Source organism: Cervus canadensis, chromosome 22 (assembly GCF_019320065.1).
Source record: "Cervus canadensis isolate Bull #8, Minnesota chromosome 22, ASM1932006v1, whole genome shotgun sequence".
In the NCBI taxonomy this organism is placed as follows: domain Eukaryota; kingdom Metazoa; phylum Chordata; class Mammalia; order Artiodactyla; family Cervidae; genus Cervus; species Cervus canadensis.
The window spans coordinates 42,110,090-42,137,977 of record NC_057407.1 but is presented as its reverse complement, the minus strand read 5'-3'; the positions used below and the strand labels follow the sequence as shown (position 1 = coordinate 42,137,977).

The 27,888-nt window shown below is 38.3% G+C and overlaps 1 protein-coding gene and 1 long non-coding RNA gene across 4 annotated transcripts in view; one reads left to right on the top strand and one right to left on the bottom strand.

The window, feature by feature from the left end:
• Positions 1–859: 859 nt before the first annotated feature.
• Positions 860–22,059, bottom strand: THUMPD3 (THUMP domain containing 3). 3 transcript variants are annotated; one of them, XM_043442640.1, is made up of 11 exons: positions 21,913–22,059; positions 20,164–20,452; positions 19,035–19,112; positions 12,828–13,301; positions 10,397–10,527; positions 7,542–7,611; positions 4,991–5,106; positions 3,861–3,971; positions 2,973–3,096; positions 2,657–2,802; positions 860–1,966 (listed from the first exon to the last, which is right to left on the bottom strand). In XM_043442640.1, the coding sequence occupies exons 2-11, from the start codon at positions 20,416–20,418 to the stop codon at positions 1,963–1,965; spliced, it is 1,509 nt and encodes a 502-aa protein (XP_043298575.1). In that variant the 5' UTR covers positions 20,419–20,452; positions 21,913–22,059; the 3' UTR covers positions 860–1,962. The 3 variants fall into 3 exon arrangements, with proteins under 3 accessions (XP_043298575.1, XP_043298577.1, XP_043298576.1); XM_043442642.1 differs by lacking the exon at positions 21,913–22,059 and adding an exon at positions 21,771–21,884 and having other exon boundaries at positions 860–2,802; XM_043442641.1 differs by lacking the exon at positions 21,913–22,059 and adding an exon at positions 21,753–21,853 and having other exon boundaries at positions 860–2,802.
• LOC122424622 overlaps positions 22,003–27,888 on the top strand; it is a 57,437-nt gene continuing 51,551 nt past the window's right edge. Inside the window, exon 1 of the long non-coding RNA XR_006264488.1 lies at positions 22,003–22,117. This is a non-coding gene — a long non-coding RNA (uncharacterized LOC122424622). The remainder of the gene's footprint in view (positions 22,118–27,888) is intronic.

The window sequence follows — 27,888 nt, the reverse complement described above, 5'->3', positions numbered from 1 at the left end:
CCAGGGTGCAGGTTTTAGTGGGGAAAGAGGTTCATGTTGAGTTTTGTAGAACATACAGAGAAAGGGCAAGTAAATTCAAAATTTGGGCTTGAGAAAAACAAAAACACCATTCTCCTTTCCAGTAAAAATTTCTTTCATCATGGAATATATAATTAAACAGTTGTTACTTCATAACTGATTGGTATATGTGTTAGCCTTTGGACAAAGGTATGAGGGTTGATATAGCAAGCTTCTTACAGTTTTTTCCACATTGTCACATTTAAAAATTTGGTACAGGAGAGTTTCTCTTGAACTTAAAAATGTAACCAAAGTACAGTAATTTGACATAACACCTCACCTGAACTTGGAAAAGGCTTTTCTCTGCCTAACTCACTAATAATACGCACTTGTGGGCATTAATGTACTTTAGGTATTTTACAGGCCTTTTAAAATGCTTTCTTTTTTTTCAGCCTGCAGTCCTTGTAGTGCAGACTTGAACCATGTCTGACATTGGTATGTTAAGAATCTAAAATTTTCTAAAAGTCTTACTACCATTTGAAAAGAAATGTTTAAACAAATGTTTCCCTCTCTAGCCACTAGTATATTGTCAGTCTCTCAGAGATAACCATCTTCCTTTCCTTTCATTAAACTTAGAAAATTTGTCTCAATGTTATTTCTCCCCCCCCTCTAAAATATATTGAATGTCTGGTCCATTACCTCAAGTCATTTTTTGTTCAGATTATTAAGATTACCTTCCCCATCTTTTTACATTACCTTGGTGCAGGAGGCCCACTTCAAAAGTTAAAAACCAAGATCACACAACTAGTAGGTGGCAGTGTCATATATAACTCATTATTAGCTATTCTGAATCCCTCACGTAGCACATTTCCTGTTCCTGTCACCAGATTACAAAACAATACTAGGGAGGAAGATGACAAACTATTAGTGTTCACTACATACTTATATCATCTTAAACCAATCTGTTCGTTTTTATAACGGTATTTAATAGGACTAAAGCTATGATGGATCCAGCACAAATTTGATATACTCAAAAACAGCCAATATGCAAAAATATCCGTATGTTCAACAAATATTAAATGCCCATGCTGGTAGGTAAGTGCGTCAGGCACTTGGTAAGCAGCAAAGAAAACAGACATGTTTTTAATTAGGACTGTGGACTGTGGACCAACAGTTTTAAGAGGTTTGAACAGTTTATTTTGTCAGAGGTGAAAGATTTTATGTTGAACCTGTAATAGTGCAACTGTGCATTCTGATGGTGGTAGAAACTCCCGTCTAGGATATAAGACCCTTATAAATGTCTCATTTCCAATTCATACTCACGTGGGAGGTATATCATACAGAAACCACATAAGGACTGTGGATTATGCTGCTAATCTGAACTTTTCTTTCAAAGGAAATAAATACTGTCCTTTTATTCTAGATGAGACATCAGAAGTTAATTATGAATAGCACTGTTATGTAACTAACATGGTACTGAAAAATCTAAGCTGAATGTAGCCAGAAACTCCAAAATAAACTGAATACAGAGTCCCACATAAAACTCCACATCTAATTTGTCCCAGGAAGCACTGGCTTCACAAGACTTAATTTTTAGGTTATTTCATTTTCTACTGTTTTGGGAAGGACTTTCTGCAACTAGAAAAGCAAATACAGTAGCTCAGCTGGTAAAGAGTCCACCTGCAATGCAGGAGACTCTGGTTCAATTCCTGGGTGGTGAAGATCCCCTGGAGGAGGGTGTGGCAACCCACTCTAGTATTCTTGCCTGGAGAATCCCCATGGACGAGGAGCCTGGAAGGGCTACAGTTGATGGGGCACAGTCGGACATGACTGAGCGACTGAGCACGGCACACAGTGACTGAGGAAAACAGAAGGACTTGCATGAAGTCTTTAATTCATCAGTTCTCCGTCCTTTAGAGAAGCCAACAAAAACACTTTGACAGGTTTGTCTGATTTTGAAAAGCTTCACCTTTATGTATTGAAAGAAAAAAATAAAATTTCTTTAAATATGGCTTGTTGGTCCCTTCTTTCATCTACCATTGTATTTGTTGCTACTTACAAATAGGAGTGTCTAGTATCTTCAGATTAAATGTGTTAATCTTACTGATGTTATAACTTTTAAGGCAGATAGTAAACTATAAGTCTTAATATATTATAAAACTTATATAAGATTTAGCTTGTCATGGAACAAACACTATTTTACAAAGCATAATGCTTCATTTTTAGAAACCTAGGTAAAAAACTTGAGCAACTAAACAGCAAAGCTGCACAGACAATGAAATGTAACCTCATGCTCTGTTTAGGCTCTCTGCCTTCCCATGAGGCCAGAGTAGCCTTCCACCTACAGTGGAAAACAGGAACTGTTACAAAGCCTGAAAATGTTCTAAACCCAAATCCCGGAGCATTTTAGTAGGCTTAGCATCTTTAAAACCTTTTAAGAAAAGTACTAATTGCTCAACTACCTCTTTCAAACAGTGCCAAAGAAAAGCTCTTCTTTCTTATAAGACATTCCATTTATACCTTTTCCTAACTGTGGTGAAGAGACTTACACCAAATCTTTGATTAATACTATTTTTTCTCTCAAAGCAAGTTCTTTGTGCTGATATTTTCAGTGTCAGGAAGCACAGATATTATTAATCATTTTTGATCTTTGTATTACCAAGGACATCTTTCTCCATCTTGTTCTGAAGGATGAACAAAACTTTGAGGTGTACGTTTCAGGAGATAAACTGCAGCATGAAGACCCCCTATGTTGACCCAAACGGTATGCACCTTCCGCCACAGGTGTCCCATTCCAGATAATGCCTGTGTATACACAAAAAGAAAGTAATTAGCAGATAACTGCTTCTCTACCACCCAGAGGTCTTGGTAAGAAACACTGGGAGAAGAGAAAATATATCCTCAAATACCCGCAAGTCTAGTTAAAAAGGTCCTAAATTTGTCACAGGCTGAGGTTTCGTGATAACATACAGCACCTTGGCAAAGCATTTCTTGTCCTGAGTGAGGAGTACAGCTCGGCCTGTCCCTGGCCTACAGACACGGCTCATCTCCCGCAGGCAAGCTGGATAAAGGTTCCAGTTTCTCTTCTTGGAGCCCATCCTATAAGAGGAGGTCGAATAAGTCACTTGCTTTTGCAAAAGGTAAGTGGCTAGGACTGTATGAAATGAGAAGTTATTAAAAATTCATTGCAATAAGAAAATCTTGAAGTATGAAAAAAGTTGCCTTTTAAAACCACACCTTTGCCATTATGTGTCAATGAAATAAATGATCAGACTAGTAAATTGCTTAGAATCTTGAATGGGATGAACTGGTTAAGGAAAAACAAACTGACAACTATAATAGTTACATAGGTTGTCTTAGTATAAGCAGTTATAAACCAAACTGCATGTATGCTCAGTGGTATCTGAGTCTACAACATGATGGACTACTGGAGTGGGTTGCCATTTCCTTTTCCAGGGGATCTCCCCAACCCAGGGATCACACCTGCATCTCCCTCATTGGCAGGCAGGTTCCTTACTAGCTGAAACACAGGGGTAGCCACATAAACTACTGATTAAAAAACATCCTGAGATTTTCTCAACCTTTCTCTGAAGTATTAATGTAATTCAATAATGGGCTACAAAGTGGATGAACCGCCTGTGATGGTCAGGATCAAAGTGTGTTAATACACTTCTGAGTTCTCAGAAGAAACAAAATGGGTGAACATCATATTATTAAAGGAAGTAAAAGCCTATTCTAAGTCTCCTAAAAGAAACTGAAGATTTCTGACAGAATAAGCTCAAAGAAAATACAACAGATTTAGAAGACATGTGTGTAATAATATAATAACAAATGAAAGTAAAACTCAATTTTTCACATCTCACCTTTTTCCAAATGGCATGTCTGTTACAATAATGTCTACAGAGCCAGTTCTTAGTGGCAGCTTGCAGATATCCCACTGAATAGTATCTATGGGCAAGCCCAAGGACAGTTTGCTGTGGGGACAAAAGAAAAGGTGCTTCAACATATCCTGAAGAACGAAATTAAAAAAAGACTTGTCAAGAGAATGTTATAGTATCCAAGAATTAAAACGGTATCAGTGACAACATCTGCAACTTAGTAAAAATTTTTAAGGTAGTATGTATGTGGAAAGCACAAATCGTAAGCTAAAACATTTATAATGACAATATGTAAGAACAAGTAAACTAAGAAATTAGTTAAGACTGATTTTCAGCTTTAATTGCATAAGAAAATATTAATATTTTAATGATTTTTATAAATTCATATTAAATATAAATTCATATTTATACACTTGTTTTATAAGAACAGATTTTGAAATGAGAAAATGATTATAAAGTCTGAGTTATGAATGAATCAAATCTTGGGATACACGTGGTCCTGTAAGACTATAATCATCAAAAGTAGTCCTGAAGCATACTAATAAGAAGACATTGAAGATTATATGGGTGGGATAGACAAATATTTGGTATTAGGTGACTTTTCCCCCTGGATTTCCTGTAACATTTAGCTCAAGATTGAGTTCCTTGTTTGTATTCAATTAAGTTCCTTCCTCTTCCCTGAGACCTAGAGGACAGCTAAGGCCCTTTCTCTCACCCCTGCATGGGGTGCCTTCTCCAAAGTACATCACCTACTTAATAAAACATTTCCAGAGAAAAGATCGCTTGTGCCTCTGTTAAGTCCCCAGCTGGATGCCTGCACACATAATGGAAAACTTACAAAATTAAAATGAATCTATGTAATTCTTCCATGTGGAAAAGAAGATATAGAAATAAGAAAAGAAGGAAGATAGAAATTTAAATAGTTGCATTAGGGTAAGGGAAATTAAAATATTTTAAAAATATAAATTAGTTTCAATCTACTTAAAATTTAAATGGAGTCTCACAGTATATTTGGTTATAATGTCACAATGCACTGGTTCTATTAATTCATAAAGCCAATATGAAACTTGATTATCTAAGTTTAAGTGATGCTATAAAATCTTTTGAATTTTTACCCTTCTTTAACTTGGATCTTGGTCAATAAAGATGAGATGTTATTTGCAGCTCTATTCACAGCCAATGGATTATTATCACCAGCAATATGATAACAGTTAGACCATTCTGTAGCCCCCTGAAATACAAGAGTATATATTAAAACAGAATTAGCAAACTGCAAAAAAAAGAAAGTAACCCCAAAATGATTAAAGGTAAAATCATTTCAACCACTTGTCAATATTCAAGACAATCCCAGTCAATAGTCCAATGCTTTTCTAAAGTGGCAAAACACTGCGTGCTGTCCACATTCTACTTCCCTTGCTTGAAACACCCTCTCTCCTGTTCTCTTTGCTCAACTCTTACTCATCTTTGAAGTCCCAGCTCCAACATCATGCCCTCTGTGACTCAACCCCAGCTCCCCAAGCTGTCTCTCATTTGCCTCTCCAAAAGCACTTTGTACATATATCTGCCACTGCACATGTTCCCTTTTTCATACTTCTGTACCTATCTGCTCCTCAACAAATCTGGGAACTCCTTAAGGACAGGTCTGGTATGTTATTTAATCCTTCACCCAGTACTCCCTACCACATAGGAGGCCTTGCAGACTGTAAATGTACTTTGAAAAAGTTAACCAAATCAAACCAACTAACCTATACCCTTTTGTGATTATGGGATTTTTATATAATCTGAGAAACAAATACTTAAGAATTTAAATGAAGTGTAATCTTCATTATATGGGCTTTTGAATGATAACCACTATATTCTTGAAAGGATTTTGTAAGTTTAAATTAAAAATATGTCAACAGAACATAAGCCCTGAGCTTTTGGTATTGTTTGTGCAGTGAGGTGAGACACTGCCCTAGGCATGAACAATGCTCTGTGCAGATTCACAGGTCTCTGACGTGAAAGCACAAACAGTCCTGCCCCCGGTTTAGGGACGAATAACAGCACCTCTTCCTTGGTAAAGAGTAATACCCCCTCATCCATGGACACAGTGCTTCACAGCTTTTTCTTTTCCCCAGACCCTTGAGGGGAATGGAGAAGGGTGATGTTGGGAGGTTGATGAAGAGTTTGATGAAAGCCTCAGGTGATTTCTGATAGCCCAATATTCATTTTTTCTTCTAAACCTATTTATATAGATTTTCAGCTTCTGAAAGACAAGGGTTTTGTAGTACTTCCAAGCTTTAAGGGAGTATTCTAAATTAAATATTTTAGACTTTGGTGAACAAACTGTCTATATAACCTGTCAATTCCTTTCATAATTTCATTCATTTTGATCATATATCAGCCTAGGTTTTTCTACATTGACATTCTCATGTCTACCCCTACATGGAAAGGCCGCAAACATTTTCTTTTTATCAGCAGTGCCGGGGGCTCTTCTGGACTGTCTCTCTCTAGCTCTGTTGTGTATTTCTTGACATGTATTGACCTTCACTGCTATTCCACACAACAGACACATCATGGTTTAAAGCTGAAGAACACTGCTTTGTTTCCAGAATTCTCTGCGACAACAACTGGTTTTCCTCTGTGTGGCTCCTGAGCCAGAGTAAATTTCTCTAGTTATACTAGCAGAAAACAGCAATCATCTGGACTACTGTGAATTCCTTCTTAATTCCCAGATGGCAGATGTCTTTTCCTAACTGCACTCTGGATTACTTTTCCCTTTGTAGGTTGCTTTGGACTTGTTCATGTGTCCAGTTTCTGCTCAGAATCTGTGGTATCTCCCTAAAGTTTCTTCCCACGGGCTTTACATATACTATATTTAAGAACTTGCTATGTTTCACAAGTTTAAGCAATTTTACTGGGAGTGCCCTCTTCTCAATTACTATTTAGATAATATTGATTCAGTAACAATGATTCAAGCAAACTCCTGTTAAATGTTCTCCACTTAGAAAATGCCTTTCCATTTCTTGCTTTGCTTTAGGTAGTTTTTGAGTCCTCTCAATGTGATGGTATTTTTTTTTTTTTGAAAACTTTGTAACCTTACTAAACATCCTAAAAAATCTAAATAATGTTCCTAGGTTTCCCCATCATACTACTATACTTACTCCCTCAAGAACCTAAGTGGATTAAGAAACATAATCTCACTTTATAGAGATTAAATGCCCTCTTCCAGTTTATGCTTGTGCTTTCAATTATCTTTTCTGTTCAAGTCTACCTGTTTGTCTACAGAAATGGGACTCATCAGTTTGTAATTCTCAGCCTCCTCTGTAATCCAGTGAATAAACATGACTTCTAATCTAAAGCTTGCTGCTGTTGCTGCTGCTAAGTCGCTTCAGTCATGTCCGACTCTGTGCGACCCCATAGACGGGAGCCCACCAGGCTCCCCCGTCCCTGGGATTCTCCAGGCAAGAACACTGGAGTGGGTTGCCATTTCCTTCTCCAAAGCTAAAGCCTAGTCCTTGGCTATTTGTATTAAGTGGCTACATCCTTATCACAAAAGTTCCAGCTTTACTAGTATAATTCACTCAAATCTTGGGTCCATGGACTTAACCTTGGTCATTACCCATTAGTTCTAGAACATTCTGGATGCATCACTTTCTTATCTAAAAGCTAAAGAAGAGTTATTACCTCAATTGGTATTGCCCCTGTTCCACACATCGGATCAACTATTATATCAGTGGGCTGAGGTGCACAGAGCCTAGAGAAGAAAACAGCCTATGTGAACAGACGTCAACAGCCAAGACACCCACAATGACTATTCCTGATGCTGTCAGATCCCAGGTCTGTTATGCCAGCCTGAAGAAACAACAATCAGAATTTATTTTAAAGATAAATTTGTAACTATATGTTGAGTCTATATCCTTGCACTTAAAAAAATTACACATAACTAAAAGTCCTCTGACTATCAACCAAAATCTCTATTTCACTTTGAATGGAATTTGGCTTGTAGATCTTTTCGTGTGTGTGTGTGTGTGTGCGGGCGCGCATATACTTTTAGAAGAGACGTGTTATTTTGTATATAAACTTGTGTTGTTACATTGAAAACTCAAACGTGTCAAGTACAACATGTATGAATACAAGTTTACTGGCAATTACTCATTCAGTATTCCTTCCCTAATTACTTTTAAAGACAATAAAGGTTGCTATTAAAATAACTACTTTAGCTTTCAGCTCTTAGTATTTGCCAGGCATGGATTTAAGTTCTTTGCATGCATTATCTCTTTTAATCCTTTTAACAGCCTTGTGAGATAGGTTACTATTATTATTCTCAGTTACAGATAAGCTGACCCATCCATCTGTGGATGCAAAGCTAATAGGTGACAGAGTCAGAATTAGAGGCATTACTGTTAGTGGCTTAAATGTTACCGCCTCTATGAAATACCTCCTCCTCAGACAGGTGACAAGGTTCTTCTTTCCTTCTTTTGTCCTGCTATTCTTTCCACATTCTATTATGGTTCTTCCTCACAAAACTGAGATTCCTGGGGACTAATACTGGACTCCTTTTTTAAATTAATTTGTATTGGAGTATAGTTGCTTTATAGTTGGTAAAGAATCTGCCTGCAATGCAGGACACTCGGGTTTGATCCCTGGGTTGGGAAGATTCCCTGGAGAAGGGAAAGGCTACCCACTCCAGTATTCTTGCCTGGAGAATCCCATGGACAGAGGAGCCTGGCAGGTTACAGTCCATGGGGTCGCAAGAGTTGGACACAACTTAGTGACTAGATCACCATAGTTGCTTTAATACTGGATTCTTATTGTAACGCCTGTCGAGCTTTCAAGAGTCTTCTCCAACACCACAGTTCTGGACTGCAAGGAGATTCAACCAGTCCATCCTAAAGGAAATCAGTCCTGAATATTCACTAGAAGGACTGATGCTGAAGCTGAAACTCCAATACTCTGGCAACCTGATGCAAAGAACCGACTCATTTGAAAAGACCCTGATGCTGGGAAAGATTGAAGGCGGGAGGAGAAGAGGACAACAGAGGATGAGATGGTTGGATGGCACCACTGACTCAATGGTCAGGAGTTTGAGTAGGCTCTGGGAGTCGGTGATGGACAGGGAAGCCTGATGTGCTGCAGTCCATGGGGTTGCAGAGTCTGACACCACTGAGCGACTGAACTGAACTGAACTGTCCAGCTCTACTTCCCCGTTCCTGCCCCTCAAAACAGAGCAACAGAATCCTTGGCAACCCTTTTGGGCGTAAGCAACTCTGCACTCCCAGCCACTGTTGCTGGGTCTGAGCAAACATATGACCGAAACTATGTCAATCAGATTCTCCTTCTAACAGTTGGGAACAAACAGCTAGAAACCCTGATTATTTAAAATCGGAAACATATAAATTTAGATGAGACGGAGTCATTTATAGAGAGAGATAAGTAGAGGCAAGAGCCCATAGGCTCCCAGGGGAGATAAAAGTGACTGTCTAGGTTTCTGGTGGTTTTCGCTAAGACCAGGATCCTACTTTTCTTAAGACATGGCTATCAGTTTTTCTGTGGATTCCCCAAGACATCTCAGTATTTTGCCATTAATTCCCACTCCCACACAATTATCACTTTTTTAAATCTTAGACTAGCTTATTTAGGTTTCTAACAGTTGTAGCTGTAATAACTCTCTATATTCCTGGCTCCTACCATGATATCTTCAGTAGATAATAAATGTTTGTTAAATAAATGACGACTAGGAGCTCTTCCTTAATCAAATGGGCCCAGTTTTCCTACTGTTGTCACTGAATTGACAGGCTTCAGTTGTGTTGAACTAGGATTCCAAGGACGAGCAAGGGAAAAGAGGAAGCAAAGATTGGAAGACAAGGAAATAGAATTAACTACCAGGCATTCCAGGTACTGTATGTAACAGGTATTTTGCATCTGTTTCTGCATTTATTCCTCACTCATAATCCTTTAAGTCTCACATCAAACCTATTTTGCAGTCTGGCAAACAGAAACCTAGAGAAGACATCTTGTCCTAGTAGTGGAAAGAAACACCCAGTCAAAGGGAAACAGGCAAAGAAGAAAGAAAGCTGTTTTGTTCTTTGAAAAGTAGAAAATTTCAGGATGATTCCTGGGTTTCTGTGAGTATAAAATTTTAACATATAAGTAAAAGCTCTCTGTGTTCATTTATACATTGTACACATTTATGAAATCTCTGCTGTCCATCTGCTTCACTGCACAGAAATGAAACAGAACAAAATTTGTTCTATTTCCCAACATGGCATATATCCTTTCTAAACAGAGATGTGACAACTACATTCAAAAGGCAGATGAAAACTATCATTCTCATTTTAAATCAAGAAAATTGAGATATTAATTAAGTGATCTTCTCAGAATCTCAAGGAATCAACATTGGATACAAAGAAAGAGATCTTTAACGTTTTATCTTGTTCTCTATCCACAAGATTCTAACACAGTACCTCACAAAAAAGTTTTGAAGGGAAAATTCAAAGCAAAGTGTCACCTGAACCTACAAGGTTAACGCATTCTCTTACCTGAGCATCCCATAGGCAAGAGTAGATCTAAGAGTTGTGGGTCCAAAATGTGTGATATTTCTTCGGTGGAGACTCTCTTCTGTCAATGCAATGCCCACAACAATTTCATTATCATGGATATTCAAAAGAACCTACAAATAAAATAAGACAGAATAAAATAGCTTTAAGAGAGTTCAGATTATACTTATTACTAAGATTTTAAAATTTGCGGCTTCATTAATTTCTGTTACTTTATTCCTGAGGCATACCTTGCATACAGTAAAATGCACAAATCCTAAGTATGTAGTGCAGTGAGTTTCTGCATACACATGCTATGTAACCACCACCCAGAAAAAGACAGTTTTTCTTGCCCTCTCAGTCGGTACCCATCCCAAATTGTCATTAATCTGACCACTATCATGATAAATTATTTTGTCTCTTTTTGAGCTTCATATAAAGGAAATCATTTAAGTACATACTATTTTAGAATTATTTTATTCTCCTTTTGATTCACTGTTTTCCCAAGTTAGGTATAACCAGATTTCCTTGGATTTTTATAAGAGAAACATATTTTGAAGGTTTCCAGGCTTCTAAAATGCATTTAAAACATTTTTAACGTTGGGGGAAAAAATACCAAACATATATGCTTACAAGAATACTGGCACAATGAACTCTTAAGTATACCCTTCATTTACATTAACCAACTGTTAATGTCAGGCCACAGATGCTTTAACACCTATTATTTATTTTCTTAGTACTTTTAAAAAACTTGACTCACAAAAAAAAAACAAAAAAAAACTTGACTCACAAGTAATGCCTGTGAAAGAATTTTTTTGGTCCTCGTTATACTTTTTCTAACACACAGTTAAATATAAACTATTCAAATAAAACAAGAATGTGTTCTCCCATCTTCCACCTCAAATTTCCTCCTCATGATCTCAACAGAAGCAGTTAACACTTACCTAGCTCTATGCAAACCACTGTTCTACACACTTTATATTTGTTACCTCATTTCATATCCACCCCCTCTGAGCTAGATATTATCCTCCTCCTCTTATAGGTAAGGAAATTAAGACACAAAGAGGTCACTTTTACTTGCCCAAAGTCATACAGCTCATAAACTGGGATTTAAACCCAGGTAGTGTGGTCCATGGGGTCGCTAGGAGTTGGACACGACAGAGCAAATTCACTTTCACTTTTCACTTTCTTGCATTGGAGAAGGAAATGGCAACCCACTCCAGTATTCTTGCCTGGAGAATCCCAGGGATGGGGGGGCCTGGTGGGCTTTCCTCTATGGGGTCACACAGTCAGACATGACTGAAGCGACTTAGCAGCAGCAGCAGCGGGACTTTCTTGGTGGTCCAGAGGCTAAGACTCTGAGCTCCCAAGGCAGGGAGCCCGGGCTCCATTCCTGGTCAGGGAACTAGATCGTGCATGCTGCAACTAAGAGTTCACATGTCACAACCAAAGGTCCCACATGCTGCAACTAAGACCCAGCACAGCCAAATAATAGAAATAAATAAACCGAGGTAGCATAGCTCCTGAATCTGTTCTCTGAGCCCTTTTGCTAACTTCTGGACATCACTGTTCTAGTTAGTCTGTTCATCATCATAACAGCTGTTACAAGGAAAAAGGAATAGGAATTGTTCTTCCAATTTGATATGTAAAAATAAAAGAGAGAATAACGACTTGCCCCAGATTCAAGTGTCCCTAAAGCAACAGTAAATGACCCCTTGGTAAAAACGTCAGCTGCTAGAGGCCTTTAAACTGTCGGAGATGTAAAGATTAGTCAGTGTGGCCCACGTGTGAATCACCCATATAGCAGAAGATTGAGACCAAGGAGAGTGAGCATGTTAAAACGGAGGATCTGAGCTTGGGAATATAGCACAATTTAAGAAAGAGGAGAGCCGGCTCCAGGATGAGTATTAGCAATGATGTCCTCATTTTAGAAGGTCAAGGTTTGTTTTAAAAATATACTCCACTTCAGTAGCAAAGTCTGCAACCAAGACACACAACAACAAAACAGTTGCTTTAATTCTTTTGAATTTCATAATCTGAACATCCACACCATGTTAGAAAAAGCACTAGGTTAGAAATAAGAAAACTCAAGTCTCGATAGCTCTCTCACCTATTGAGCATGTACTACAGACCAGGTATCATTCCAGATACTTCAAAAGTATAATCTCATTTAACCTTTAGGACACATAGGTATAAAGTGTTTTTGGCTCCAATTTGAAATAGAGGCTCAGACAGAGTATCTTGTGCAAAGCTACACAGTTATGGAGTACAAATCTGGGTTTAGCTCTGTCTCCATTGCCCATACTCTTGTTATGATACCCCATTAACTTTGTCACCTCAGTTTAATTGTCCGTAAGACTAAGTTAGTCTTGAAAGTTCTACACATTTGTTATGACAACCTTCTTGAATCATCACAGTAAGAACATGCACTTACCTCCACATCAAAGTTGGTCATATCAGCCTTCCACTTAAAATAATCTTGAACAGCACCCCCAAAATCTCTTGCTGCCTCATTTGAGGAAAAGCAGTGTTTCTCTCCTGCCCTGTTGCATGTGACTCTAAACTTCAGCACTTCAGGATCAGCTTCTTCTTTTGAGTTTTCCTCAGTCTCATCTTTGCAAGATGTCAAATCATCACCTATTAATGTTGATACCTCTTCTTTGATGGCTGGATTTTCATAAGAGTCTAAGATCAGTGAATCTGAGACACTGTTAGCGAACTCTTTAACATCCTTCTCAACTGTCGTGTCTCCTCGTCCATTATCAATCTTCTGTTTACTTGAATTCGGATTTATCTTTCTGCGCTTTGTTTTTTTTTTCTTGAAACTTGTGTTAATTTTCCATATTTTTAAAGGGTCTGACCATGGAAGCTTCCCAGCCAGGTCCTCAAAATCCTTTAGAACTTCTTCCTATAAACAACAGAGAATGAAATCCATTAATTTCATTCATTTCTCACCACTTTAATTGAACAAATAAACTCCTACTTTGCCTATGGACTACATTAATCGCTATGTTGGGGGTGGTAGGAGTACAGGACAAAAGAGTAAAAAATATAATGCCTGTAACTGAGGAAACTAAAGTCTTAATTGAGAGTATTAAGATTTATACAAATTAAGGCCACTACAGAATAATACAAGACAGAATGGTAGATCAGAAGCTGGGCTTCCAAACTAAAATGTAAACAAATAAGGAACTATTAACAGTGGTCACCTCCAGGGAGGGGAAGTGGGTGGATGAAACACAGGGGAGGTCAGCAGACCTTTCAGTGACTGACTTCCTATTTAATTTTGTGCTGTGTATACATACTATTTATGAAAAGAAAAAACCCAAACTTTAAAAGACAAGTGCTCGGGGCTGGTGCACTGGGAAGACCCAGAGGGATGGGATGGGGAGGGAGGTGGGAGGGGGATCGGGATGCGGAACACATGTAAATCCATGGCTGATTCATGTCAATGTATGGTAAAAACCACTACAATATTGTAAAGTAATTAGCCTCCAACTAATAAAAATAAATGGAAAAAAAAAAGGTATCTATCCAGTATCTAAATAGTATCTACAGTTATCTGTTAAAAAAGTAAATCTGATCATATGTAAAGTACCTTAACAGCTTATTACATCCAAAATTTAAATTCCTTAAAAAGCCCAAATGACCCAACTCCTGTGTATGTTTCTTTTCTTACACCATGTCAGGATCATCTCCCAAGCTTCCCACCTCTGCTTCAGATGAGAAGGTATGTGCTTCACATGGCCTCTCTGCTCTGCTGGTTCCCTTTTCATTATTCAACAGCAATTTCAAAGCACATCCTCTGAGAGACCTGCTCTGCTCTCAAGTCACTCTCGTCTCATTTTATTTTCTTTACATAACTTAGCATCATCTAAAGTTATTAGGTTCATTACCAAGGCTCCTCTCAGAAGGTAAATGCAGGGACTTCCCTGGTGGTCCAGTGGTTAAGACTCTGAGCTTCCAATATAGGAGATGCAAGTTCAATCCTTGGTTAGGAAACTAAGATCCCATATGCCACTCGGCATGGCCAAAAAGAAAAGAAAAAAAAAAACAACCAAAACCAAAACAACAAGAAAAAGAACAACAGAAATACCAACTCTATAGTAACAGAATCTACATGGTATCTGTTAACCTAGAATCAGAACATAAGAATTCTAACGTAAGAATTCCTGAGTGCAGGGAAGGTCAAGCAGAGGTGTAGGAAGACACCTGAGGAAGAATACCTACACATCTCAGGCAAAGGGGGGAGCAGTCTGCAAAGGAGGAACAAATAAATTCTTCTCTGGAAGAGCAGGGAAGAAGAGTGTGCACCAAGAGGGAGCTTCCCTGGATCTTGTTTCCAAAAGCAGCAGAGGAGAGAAATGGAGGCTGAATAAGAAAGCTCAGCAATAGGCTCTATTTGCTGGAGAGAAAGAATAGAGATGTGCAGAAATACTCCAGTAAATAACCTTAAAGTTCCTGAACTCTTCCAGCTAGGGAGCAGGAATGGTTAAAAGAACTCAGTAAATGGTATGGAAATTATACTTCAATAAAGCTATTTAAAAAAAGAAAGAAGAGGAGAACTCATTTACCCACAACCTTTTGCCAGAAGGAACTTCACAGTGAATCAGGGGGATTTCTTGCTGGCCTGGAACAGTTCCTGAATTTTCCATCAAGAAGGAACTCCCTCATTCAAGGACGAGCAATTATCAAAACTTATTAGCACCAGACTTACATAAATGGAAGAAAGGAGGAAAGGGACAGAAAAACAAACAGCAGAAAACAACCAGTGACCAGAAAGATACTGACACAAAGCAACTGAAATCCATGATGAGATATGTTAACATGAAATAAAAAAAATGTAATAAGGAAATACTTCTGCAACATAAGAGCTCAAAGAAGAGATATAAAAGCAGGAAAAAGATGAGGGGAGCTGCCAGAAGATGAAACAGGAGCTTGTAGAATTCAAAGAAAAAGTGGAATGAGACAACAAAACCATTGCAAAAATGAAGACCATATTGAAAGCACCACTTATAAAAGCCATTGCTGAAGATACAGTAAGGGATGTGAAGGAAAGCAAAGCAAATACAGTAAAAATGAGCAAAGATTTTTAAAAGGATTAGAGAACAATGGAAAACATCAAAGACAGTCAAAAGAGATCCTACACATGTATAACTGGTTTATCCCTGATGAAGGGATTTAAAATAAAACATTAAAAAAATAATTCAAGAAAACTTAAATATAAATGGATACGAATTGCTCTATAGGTTGACATGTCCTAACTAGGAATTATCAACAAGGAGACATATTCCGGTGACTTCTAAAGATTGAAGAAAGAAAAAAATCATCTGGGCATCAAGCAGAAATAATAAGAATCTGGCAACAAATAAGGGGGGGGGGGGGCGGATAACAGGTGGCTTCAGATTGTTCCATGGTAACATTTCATGCTAGAAGAGAATGAACACTATGATATTCTTAAGGAAGGAGAGCATGACTCCCAATTTTAAACCCAAATGATTAATCAAGTATAGAGGTGAAACACAAACATTCTGAAACACAAACATTTCGTGCCATCCAAGAGATAAACCTGTAACAAAAAGACAAGTAGTGCGCCTATAATCAATTTAACGAAAAGACTAAAATGAAAACAAACATAGGGATCATGACAACAAAACAGATACAGTTACAAAGGGATGTATCCTTGGAGGGGAAGGTAACAGAACATGGGAAGTAATTTAAGCACACTGATATCTTCTTCTCTTATAACCTGAGGTCAAGGGATAGAAATTAAAGCTAATGTTTTTTAAACTATACTTAAAGGATTCAAAGGCATATGGGTCAACACCAAGAAAAATTATAAAACTGGAGGATGAAAGGGAGGGAGGAGAGATGTGGAAAATATGCCAAATTCATCACTGCTCTTAGTAGAGATTCAAGAAATACTGTATAAACAGTAGATGAAGTTATATTTATAAAAGTTAGCAGCTAGAGAAAGAACACAAACTTTCCAAATATTTTATAACACACGCACGAGGAAAAAGCAAACACATAAATTTTTAAAAAGCTGAATGTGTGTTAACATAAACATGACAGAACCAAGACCAAACATTTCTGTCATATCAATAAACATCAATGGGATAAGCTTATCAAACAGAAAAATGACCCTCAGACTGAAATAAGTACATGGATGTATGTAGGATGTTCATTGCACTGCTGTAATGACAAGAGTGTGGAAAATCCTAATGTCCTAAAATGGGACTGATTAAACTGATGCAGTCAAATCCAACAATGATAGTGGCGTGATCTCCAACATGACAAGTAAAAACACAGAACAGAACAGTATGCAGAGTATACTTCCATTTGTGTCAATATGTAAAAAAAATACACATATTAACAAAATATCTCTTGAATGATATCTAAGAAATTGGTAATAACTGTTGCCTTCAAGAAGGGAAATGGATAGTATGAAGACAGAGGAACATGTTTCACTGTATATCTTTTCAATCTTTACAATTTTGTTCTAAATACATATATAAACTGGCTAAACAATTTAAATCACAGTTGTTACCCTTTAAAAAAAAGTTAATAAAAAAGCTAATAAAATTCATGTTATCATCTGAGTATTTAAAAATAGAGAACCCATTAGGATGCTTAAACTAACAGGCTTTTATAGACATGCAAAAGTATAATGCAACAAAGGAAAAAACTGATGGTCAACAGAATGAAAACTAGAAGCCAAACAAAACAAGGCTCTACTGGGGGCATGTTGCAACTCAAGTCCACAAAGGGCTTAACAATTTTTCAGGGTCATATGCAACAGAAGTTGCTCTTGCAGAGATCTGAAAATCTACTTTATTTATTTATTTTTAAAAAATATTTCTTTTTATGTGGACCATTTTTAAAAGTCTTTTTTGACTTTGTTAGAATATTCTTTCTGTTTTTTTTATGTTTTGGTCTTCCGGCCGCAAGGCATATGGGATCCTAGCACCCTGGCCAGGGATTGAACCTGCGCCCCTTGCATTGGAAGGCGAAGTCTTAACCACTGGACTGCCAGGGAAGTCCCTGAAAATCTACTTTAATCCTTACTGTTTTCTTCTGGGACTTCTACCAGTAACCTCCTTTGCAGTTACTTAGAAGGCAGCTCTGGAAACCTGGCTCCATAATATCAAATTCACCTCCAATTAGAGAGATTAAGAATACCCAAAATAATACAAATTCCAGGATGGCAAAAACATGGTAATTGAGGAAAATACTATTAATAATACCTAGTAGGTTAGAGGCAAGAATTTAAGATCGACACATATTTTAAAAATGTCAACATTTATTCATGTATAGAATCAGATAGTAAAATTTTGAAATACTTAAGAGCAAAGATTGTCAGCAGCCTGCCTATTATTTCCTAATTTTGTAGATATGATTTGGTTGGCAATGCCCATCAGAAGGCTGAAGGGTTATAAAACTAGTACTAAAAGTTACATTTTTAGTTAATAAAATTATCATCTATTTTCAGTCTGAATTCTTTTAGGTCTGTTTTTTTTCTAGGCTGTGGGTTCATATCAGTTTGACTGGTTTCTGAATGATGTTTTGGAAATCAACCTGTTACCAATAAATAAAAATTAGACAATCAGGCAGCACATTATAGTTTTAAAAAGAGTATTTCTAATATAGGCAATAAAACTGAAAGAAAAAGGTTTTCAAGCATTTGACTCTGGAAATGAGACCTTTAAAAAGCAATGTGGAAAAAAAAAAAAAGCAATGTGGAAAAATACTAAAGCCGGACTGTGATCTATTTTCAGCCTTCAGCTTAGGCAGCATCTCAATATTTAGGAATCTGATGCTAAATACAAATTAGGAACAAAGCTGTTGTCCTAACAACTGAAGGAGTATTTAGATATTACTTTGGCTTTATTTCTAAAAACAAGTTAGAGAAGAAAGCAGGGCAAAAACAGAATGGTGAGACAAAGTGTTATTGGTAGATGACACAAACTGATGCCTGCTCCTTGCTTCACAGCCTGGACACAATTCTATTTTGAAACCATATATATCAGCAAAGCTCATCTAAGGTGCCTTTCTTTTGTCAGAAAGTGAAATTATTTGTTCTATCTCTTGTTAAGATTTTGTTTTTCAATATTGATTTTTTTTTTGTTTTTCAATATTGATTTTTATTTCTTTGTTCTGTTATTCTTTCCCCTTTAAAAGAAAATGGGATATAATTAACATACAATTTTAGTCTCAGGTATATACAAAATGATTCAGTAGTTGTTTACCCTGGAAAATGATCACCACAACAAGTCTAGTTAACATCTGTCACCATACAGTTTTCTGGTGATGACAACTCTTAAGATCTACTACCTGAGCAATTGGAAAATGTGCAGTACAGTATTATTAACTACAGCCACCATGTTCAGTTATCTTATAACTGGAAGTTTGTATCTGTTTACTTCCTTTACCCATTCTCCACATCCTGCAATAATAATTTTTAAAAGCAACTTTTGGAGATGATTATCAACAAATCTCTGGATTTTACTGTAAAAGCCTCCTAGTATTCTATTATTATAAAAGAAGCAGTAATGCTAAATGATACACAGAATATGAAAAGTGAAAATAATCTTTTTGGGAAGATGGCTGAAAATTAGCGTCCATGTTTAGGAAAGCTTACCTTTGTTTCTTTGAAATGGTAATCCTTAAACTCCTGAACAACCACAAATAAATTATCAACTGACCTCAGACAATGAACCTGGGTAGGGAAAATAAAAAATGTTAAGAGACAAATTCTGGGCAAGTTTTGAAGTGCATAAACTATCAACATTTAAATATAAAAATTAGGTACAAAGATTTTAAAGCAGCTAATACCTATAATTTGTATTTAAAAATTTTCCCATTTCCCCACCCTCCCATCTTTTTGGTTACCCATCAGGTTCTAGTCCCCTATAGAAAAGGAAAAAAGACAGATGTTAGACTAGAAGCTAGAAGTGTTCTGTGGGCAACATGAGTCAGGGGAGAAGGAAAAGATGAAGCAGTGAAATGGGGTTTTATTCTGCCTTCACAGCTCTCTGGGGTCCACTGTATAGGGTCTGATCGCCAGCTCGGTGATTATTAGCTAAGCAACCTTGTACAAATTACCTATTATTAAGCTTAATGATTAATGAGGATAATGATAGTGCCTTTCTTTACAAAGCTGCTGAGGTTACGAACTAAACACTGGATGAAAAATACAGGGTCTACTATATGCCAGACACTAACAGCTTGGGAAATGCTGACCAAAAAAACCCCCAAAACACAGGCAACAATCCCTGCCCTCATGTTGCTTATGTGATAATGAGATACAGCTTAGTGTTTACTCCAGAGGGATAGCAGTTTGCTGACCTTCACTTCTCACCTTCAGTGATTCCTAATTACTTTTGAGCAAGAATAAATTTGACACAGATAGAACAAACGATCTCTCCCTTTATGCTTCACCACTGAAGTCTAAATTTCAGCTACATGCCAAAGTAAATAAATTCTAAGAAGAATAGCAGATACTAAGAATTTCTTCCTGAGTCTCCCAGTATTTTTTCTGGTAAATTGATCCTCAGGAAATATTAGGGTCAATTCTAAAAGAAAAAAAAATTAAGCAAACTTACAAATCAGTAGCCAATGTAAAATGCAGTGATACTTTAAAATCACCTGATATAGGGCAGAGGAAAGAAAAGCAATAAAGATTCCAGAGAGGTCTGTAAACTAAGAAAGTAAACATAACATAAAATCATCTATTTAGAAAGCCATTTTAAATATTGCTTCATTCAAACCTGAGCCAGACTGTCCACTGAAATGTCAAAATATATCTTGCCCCGGTCTTTGCTGATTTTGCATGATGACCCCAATTTCTCTCTCACTTCATCTGCAGCTGTTTGCTCAAAACCAGTAGGCACAGTGGCACCAATAGTGACTTGGAGACGCTCAGACTCACTTATGGGGCCACTTTCAGTCACTTGTATAGACATCTGGTTCTCACAAAGATTTACATCCAGGAGCTGGTTAGTGGCTTCTTGAACATCAGACATATTGGCAGTGCTTCCAAGATCCTGAATGTAGTCCCTTTAAAAGTAGTACAGAAAAGAAAAAGAAATAATGCCCAAATATAATCACCTCTTACTTCAAGTATAATTAAAAACATCTAATTTGGATGTCTAGCAGAACAATGCAACATAACCAAATCAGTATTCATCAAAGTTATAAGGACTGAATAACATGGGTCAAAGTGGAAGATTTAAAATACAGTATTATTAAACAAGAAACACAGATACTATGGAAGAACTGTAGACAGACAAGTCTTTCCACAGCATGCAATGTTTGATTTGAGATCACCCGTCTTGATGATAGTCATCACATAACTACAGAAGTTAATCTCAAAACAGAAGCTGCTAGAGCACATTTAGAAATATTTCCGCATTTAATCCTTCTTCAGCTAGTAGTTAAGAACACGGGGCTTTGGAATTTCAGACCTGCGTTTGAATTCTTGCCCTGGACATTCAAAAGTTGAATGACCTAAAATAAGTTTATTTTCCATTGCCTCTATTTCCCCACCTGCCAAATGGGAAATGAATAATGGCTCTTTCCTAGAGTTATTAAAAGACTTATGCAAGAATGGCATATTACTGCCAGTTCCTACTTGCTAATTAAGGATGTCTATCTTCCTCTTTGAAATGGACAGTGATTCATGCATTTAAAAAACTAATTAACTGAGTATCTACTGTCTTGTGATTACAAATATTTGAATGCCTAGGGCAGGACAGGCTCTGGGATACATGAATGGGCATCAATAGAGATCTGTGAACTATCTGAAACTAACTGTAAGCGAAATTTCCTTTATCTGAGCATTTGGCACGGTGGGAGGCAGGGTGGACTAGGAAAAACTAGAGAGCTGGGAGGTGGAGATCAAAAGTTCTCGCCAGATTTTCAGTTTCGTGACCCAAAACAACTTAAGCAGACACAGAGTTCCTACACTGTCCCTATTCTGTACCCGGGACAGGCGACAGTGCCTAACACAAATAAAAGTCCCTTCTGACCATTAGTGAAAGTCGCTCAGTCGTTTCCGACTTTTTGCAACCCCATGGACTATACAGTCCATGGAGCTCTCCAAGCCAGAATACTGGAGTGGGTAGCCGATCCCTTCTCCAGAGGATCTTCCCAACCCAGGGATAAAACCCGAGTCTCCCGCACTGCAGGCGGATTCTTTACCAGCTGAGTCAACAGAGAGGCCCATTGTTCCTGCCATTAAGGAGCTCACAATCACTAAATAAGGAAGCGGAAGCCCACGAAAGGACGTATGCAGCCAAGGTCAGAGTGCCAACCAGTGGCGCAGGCGGGAATGAAACCCACGTCTCCCGACTCCCACCCGAAGGGCCCTAATCACAGGAATCCCGGGGAGCACGTGAAGTCCAGGGAGAGGGAATGAGAAGGAATCCACTGTAGATCGGGCTGAAATGCAGCCCGTGGCCCGTCCGGGTCAGAAGACGAAGGTCACTACTCTCTGCCGAGGGTCAGCGGCGCCCCACCTGACCACTCCCAGCGTCCGGTTAACCGGCCGTCAGCGTAGACCCGTCCGGCTCCGGAACCCAGCCGGCCTAGTGCGCCCCGGTCACGCTACCGGAAGTCGCCTAGGTGACCCGGAAACGGAAGTCTGGTGGCGCGGCCATAACGGCTCCGAGCAGGGGGCAGGTGCCCGTGAGAGGTCGCTGAGGGAAGAGCATGCGTATAAAGGTCTGTACGCGGTGGCGCCGAATCTCTGGTGGCCCGCCCCTGCGGTTGAGAACTGAGTCCCAAGGAAACTGAACCGCGGAGGCCGCGTCGTTGTAACTAATTTTTGAGAGCGCTTAGCGGCACTGTCACTGAGTAAGCGCTTCACACGCGTCATTTGTTCAATAGCTCTTAAGTGGCAGGTGCCATGCTTTTTAAAGCCGGGGGAACTGAATCTCACAAAGGTTCACTGTCTTGCCTGAAAGGCTGCGCGCAGCTTTTTAGAGGCAGAACTGGGATTTGAACCTGGCTTCTGTGAGGCCAGAAATCTTGCCTTTAGCGTGTGAGCCAGTATTGCTAAAACTAGACCCTGAGTTGTACTTTGCCTTCATTATTTTTACCCGACTGTACTGTTGTTTACGTAACATCTTTCTTCATAAATATATAATTTTTAAACTTCTGTTTTTTTAAGTGGCTTTCTTTCTTTTTAAAGTTTTTGTCTGCACCTCAGGACTTGTGGGATCTTAGCTCCCTGACCAGGGTTTGTGCCCTGGCCCCTTGCATTAGCAGTGAAGAATCTTAACTGTTAGACCACAAGGGAAGTTCCTAAATATATAGTTTTAACAAGATACTTTAGAAAGAAAATTTTTATAATTCAGCAACAAAAAAAATAGTTCAGTTTAAAAATGGGCAAAAAATCAAGTATTTCCGGAGAAGACACACATATGGTCTATAATCACATGGAAGGATGACCAAGGTCTCTAGTCATTAGGGAAATGCAAAGTAAAGCCACAATGAAATACTGATTTGAGTGGCTGAAGTTTTTAAAAAGAGTACAGGTCCACGTTTCAGTAAGGGTGTGAAGTAATGGAAACAGTTGGGTGTTGCTGGTGGGAATGCAAAATGGTACAGCCACTTTAGAAAACAGTTTGTCGTTTCCTCAAAAAGTTAAGCAGAATTACCATATGGTCCAGCATTTCTAACTGGTATGTGTATTCAAGAAAAGTGAAAACATGTTAAAACAAAAACTTGCACCTGAATGTGCCAGCAGCTTTATTTATAATAACCCCAAAGAGAAAACAACTGGAACACCCCTCAGCTGATAAATAGATAAATGTGATATATCCACACAATACAGTATTATTCAATCATGAAAAAAGGAATGAAGTACTGAAACATGCTACAGGATGGATGAACCTTGAAAACATGCTAAATGAAAACCAGGAATAAGCCACCCCCAAAAAAACCTGTCCCCAAAGACCACAAGTTCCATTTTTATGGTATGTCTATAATAGGCAAATATACAGAGACAGAAAGGTTAGTGGTTGTTTAGGGCTAGGGGAAATGAGGAGGTTAGGAAGTGATAGCTAAAGGGTGTGGGGTTTCTTTGGGGATGTTGAGAATGTTCTAGAATTAGTGATGGTTGCAAAGCACTGTGAGGATGCTAAGAGACACTGCATTGTTCAGTTTAAATTGGTGAATTTTATCTTAAAGGAAACTTTCGTCTCATGGGAACCTCATCATGTGCAAAATTGATACTTCTCTCATAAGAGTTCTTATCAGATTTAAATGAGATTAACATGTTACCAAACATAATTAAAATAGATGGTGCCCTTAAATACAGTGGAAACAAAGCAAGGTTATTAAGTTCTGGCCAGATAGTGTTCCCTACAAAAGGTTGTAAATGTTAAGGCCCATTCTCTTTTTAGAAGGGTAAATTATCAAGTGTTAGAGACAAAATTGCACAAAGTGAGACCTTTTTGACTTAATGAGAGAGATTAAATTATCGAAAAGATTCTTTTCTCTTGATTCAGTGTTACTTAATGCATACCTTTTAAAAAATCGTCTCTCATGAAAGTCACATAGGTGGGGAAAATTACCCTAAGACAATAGCTACTCATAGTGTTAGGTCTGTGGTTTAAACAACAGACTGTTTTGAACATTACATGTTGTGCCCTCTCAGGAACTAAGAATACAGCAATGAATTTTTTTTTTTTTTTTTTTTTTTAGCTTCTAGTCTATGAAAAAGACAATAAAGAAAAATACATATTACATTCCTATGATGATAAGTATTATGGAGAAAAACTAAACAAGATGGGAGATGAAGAGTGCTAGACGGATGGAGGGGAAACCCTATTTAATATCAGGTGATCAGGAAAACCTCTTTGATAAGGTGACAAAGCAGAGCCTGAAGGAAAGCAAGCCATTTGAGTATCTAGGTGAAGAGCATTCCAGGCTGAGGGCAGAAACATGTTCAACAAGGTTTAGGACTATCCAGCCAAGAGGCCAGCTAGCATGGCCAGGGAGGAGGGGATGAAGGAGAAGATGAGATAGGGTGAGTACATTGTATAGGCCAATGTTTTACACATTATCATCATGATGTAGATTTTAAGAGAATCACTCTAGCTACTACATGGTTCAGTTCAGTTCAGTCACCCAGTCATGGCCCACTCTTTGCAATACCATGGACTGCAGCACACCAGGCTTTCCTGTCCATCACCAATTCCTGGAGCTTACTCAAACTCATTGAGTCAGTGATGCCATCCAACCACCTCATCTTCTTATCGTCCCTTTCTCCTCCTACCTTTTATCTTTCCCAGCATCAGGGTCTGTTCAAATGAGTCAGTTCTTTGACTCGGGGCCAAAGTATTGGAGTTCCAGCTTCAACATCAGTCCTTCAAATGACTTCAGGACTGATTTCTTTTAGGATGGACTGGCTGGATCTCCTTGCAGTCCAAGGACTCTCAAGAGTCTTCTCCAACACCGTAGTTCAAAAGCATCAATTCCTCGATTCTCAGCTTGCTTTATAGTCCAACTCTCACATTCATACATGACTACTGGAAAAACCATAGCTTTGACTAGATGGACCTTTGTTGGCGAAGTAATGTCTCTGCTTTTTAATATGCTGTCTAGATTGCTCATAACTTTTCTTCTAAAGAGCAAGTGTCTTTTAATTTCATGGCTGCAATCACCATCTGCAGTGATTTGGGAGCCCCCCAAGATAAAGTCTCTCACTGTTTCCATTGTTCCCCATCTATTTCCCATGAAGTGATGGGACTGGATGCCATGATCTTAGTTTTCCGAATGTTGAGTTTTAAGCCAGGCTTTTCACTCTCCTCTTTCACTTTCATCAAGAGGCTCTTTAGTTCTTCTTCGCTTTCTCCCATAAGTGTGGTATCATCTGCATATCTGAGGTTATTGATATTTCTCCCAGAAATCTTGATTCCAGCTTGTGCTTCATTCAGTCCAGCATTTCACATGATGTACTCTGCATATAAGTTAAATAAGCAGGGTGACAATATACAGCCTTGATGTACTCCTTTCCCGATTTGGAGCCAGTCTGTTGTTCCATGTCCAGTTCTAACTGTTGCTTCTTGACCTGCATACAGGTTTCTCAGTAGGCAAGTCAGGTGGTCAGGTATCCCTTTTTTTTGTTTGTTTGTTTTTTCCTTTATTTTTATTAGTTGGAGGCTAATTACTTTACAATATTGTAGTGGTTTTTGCCATACATTGACATGAATCAGCCATGGATTTATATGTGTTCCCCATCCTGAACCCCCCTCCCACCTCTCTCCCCATCCCTTCCCTCTAGGTATTCCCATCTCTTTCAGAATTTTCCACAGTTTGTTGTGATCTACACAGTCAAAGGCTTTGGCATAGTCAATAAAGCAGATGTTTTTCTGGAACTCTCTTGCTTTTTTGATGATCCAGTGGATGTTGGCAATTGATCTCTGGTTCCTCTGCCTTTTCTAAATCCAGCTTGAACTTCTGGAAGTTCATGGTTCACATACTGTTGAAGCCTGGCTTGAAGAATTTTGAACATTACTTTGCTAGCGTGTGAGATGAGTGCAATTGTGCGGTAGTTTGAGCATTCTTTGGGCTTGCCTTTCTTTGGGATTGGAATGAAAATGGACGTTTTCCAGTCCTGTGGCCACTGCTGAGTTTTCCAAATTTGCTGGCATATTGAGTGCAGCACTTTCACAGCATCATCTTTCAGGATTTGAAATAGCTCAACTGGAATTCCATCACCTCCACTAGCTTTGTAGTGATGATTCCTAAGGCCCACTTGACTTCACATTCCAGGATGTTTGGCTCTAGGTGAGTGATCACACCAGTGTGGTTGTCTGGGTCATGAAGATCTTTTTTGTACAGTTCTTCTGTGTATTCTTGCCATCTTTCTTAATATCTTCTGTTTCTCTTAGGTACATACAATTTCTGTACTTTATTGTGAACATTTTTGCATGAAATGTTCCCTTGGTATCTCTAATTTTCTTAAGGAGATTTCTAATCTTTCCCATTCTATTGTTTTCCTCTATTTCTTTACATTGATCACTGAGGAAGACTTTCTTGTCTGTCCTTGCTATTCTTTGGAACACTGCATTCAAATGGATATATCTTTTCTTTTCTCCTTTGCCTTTCCCTTCTCTTCTTTTCACAGCTATTCGTAAGGCCTCCTCAGACAACCATTTTGCCTTTTTTGCATTTCGTTTTCTTGGGGATGGTCTTGATCACTGCCTCCTGTACAATTACACAAACCTCTGTGCATAGTTCTCCAGGCACTCTGTCTATCAGATCTAATCCCTTGCATCTGTTTGTCTCTTTCACTGTATAATCATAAGGGATTTGATTTAAGTCATACCTGAATGGTCTAGTGGTTTTCCCTACTTTCTTCAATATAAGTCCAAATTTGGCTATAAGGAGTTCTTGATCTGAGCCACAGTCAGCTCCTGGTCTTGTTTTTGCTGACTGTATAGAGTTTCTTCATCTTTGGCTGCAAAGAATATAATCAATCTGATTTCTGTGTATCTGTAGGAGAATGGTAGAGGGCAGGAATGGAAGCAGTCCTCGGGCCATTTCAGTGGTCTCAGTGAGAGAGAATGATGACCCAAACTAGGATATCAGTGGTGTTAGGGATGAGTGTGGTGAAAATTAGATTCTGGTGTATTTTGAAGGATGACCTGTCATTGGTTATGAATTGACTGTGGGTTTGAAAACAAGGTAAAAAGCAGGAAGTTTAAGGGTGAGGTTGAGCAGATTTTGCTGATCTGAAGTGCCCATATTCTGCTGGGGGATGAATGCTCAAGAGTTCCAGCTAAAATGCTACAGAGGAGATAAAAATGGACACATTTGCTCTTTAGAGTTCTTACTCTCATTTATTGCAACAAGTAATAGTATTTTAGTTTATATCAGAAAAACGCTGATGAAGTGCCCTGATAACAAATGAACTGCTGTGAAAATACTAAGTGTGTCCTTGCTTGAAAAGTCCAATTAAAAAAAAATATTTATGTGTTTATTTGACTGCTCCAAGTCTTAGTTGTAGCATGGGGGATCTAGTTCTCCGACCAGGGATTGAACCGTGGCCCCCTGCATTGGGAGCAGAGTCTTAGCCACTGGACCACCAGGGAAGTCCTGAAAATGCCAGTTTTGAATAAATAACATTTACTTGTAGAAATTGAAACCTCTAATTTCCTTCCAATTGATAGTTGTTTTATAGGAAACTAAAGTGACTCCTAAGTAAATAAGCACATGGTTAAATTTAATGATTCCTATCAGATATAGTGATGCAGATTACAAACTGCGTGGTAGTTGCTCCCATAAACATAGACATCTATTTTACCCTAATAAATGTCTATCCTTGCCAATTCTTTTTTTTTTTTTTTTTCATCCTTACCAATTCTTGATTCCCCATACTAAAGGCGAGGGTTTTATCAGCATTCCTGGCCTTTCCTGTACTCATTTTGTACATTTCTCTACCTTTCTTCTTTATAGTTCCCAACCTATTTTGTTAGGATTCC

Bases quoted from the DNA above. Each gene is read 5' to 3' on its own strand.
- THUMPD3 (XM_043442640.1), bottom strand. From the start codon at position 20,418: ATGTCTGATGTTCAAGAAGCCACTAACCAGCTCCTGGATGTAAATCTT. The intron at 13,302-19,034 runs GTAAGCTTTCCT...TGTTGTTTATAG, and splicing joins ACCATTTCAAAGAAACAAAG to GAAGAAGTTCTAAAGGATTT. The intron at 5,107-7,541 runs GTAATAACTCTT...CTTGTATTTCAG, and splicing joins CAGGGGCAATACCAATTGAG to GGGGCTACAGAATGGTCTAA.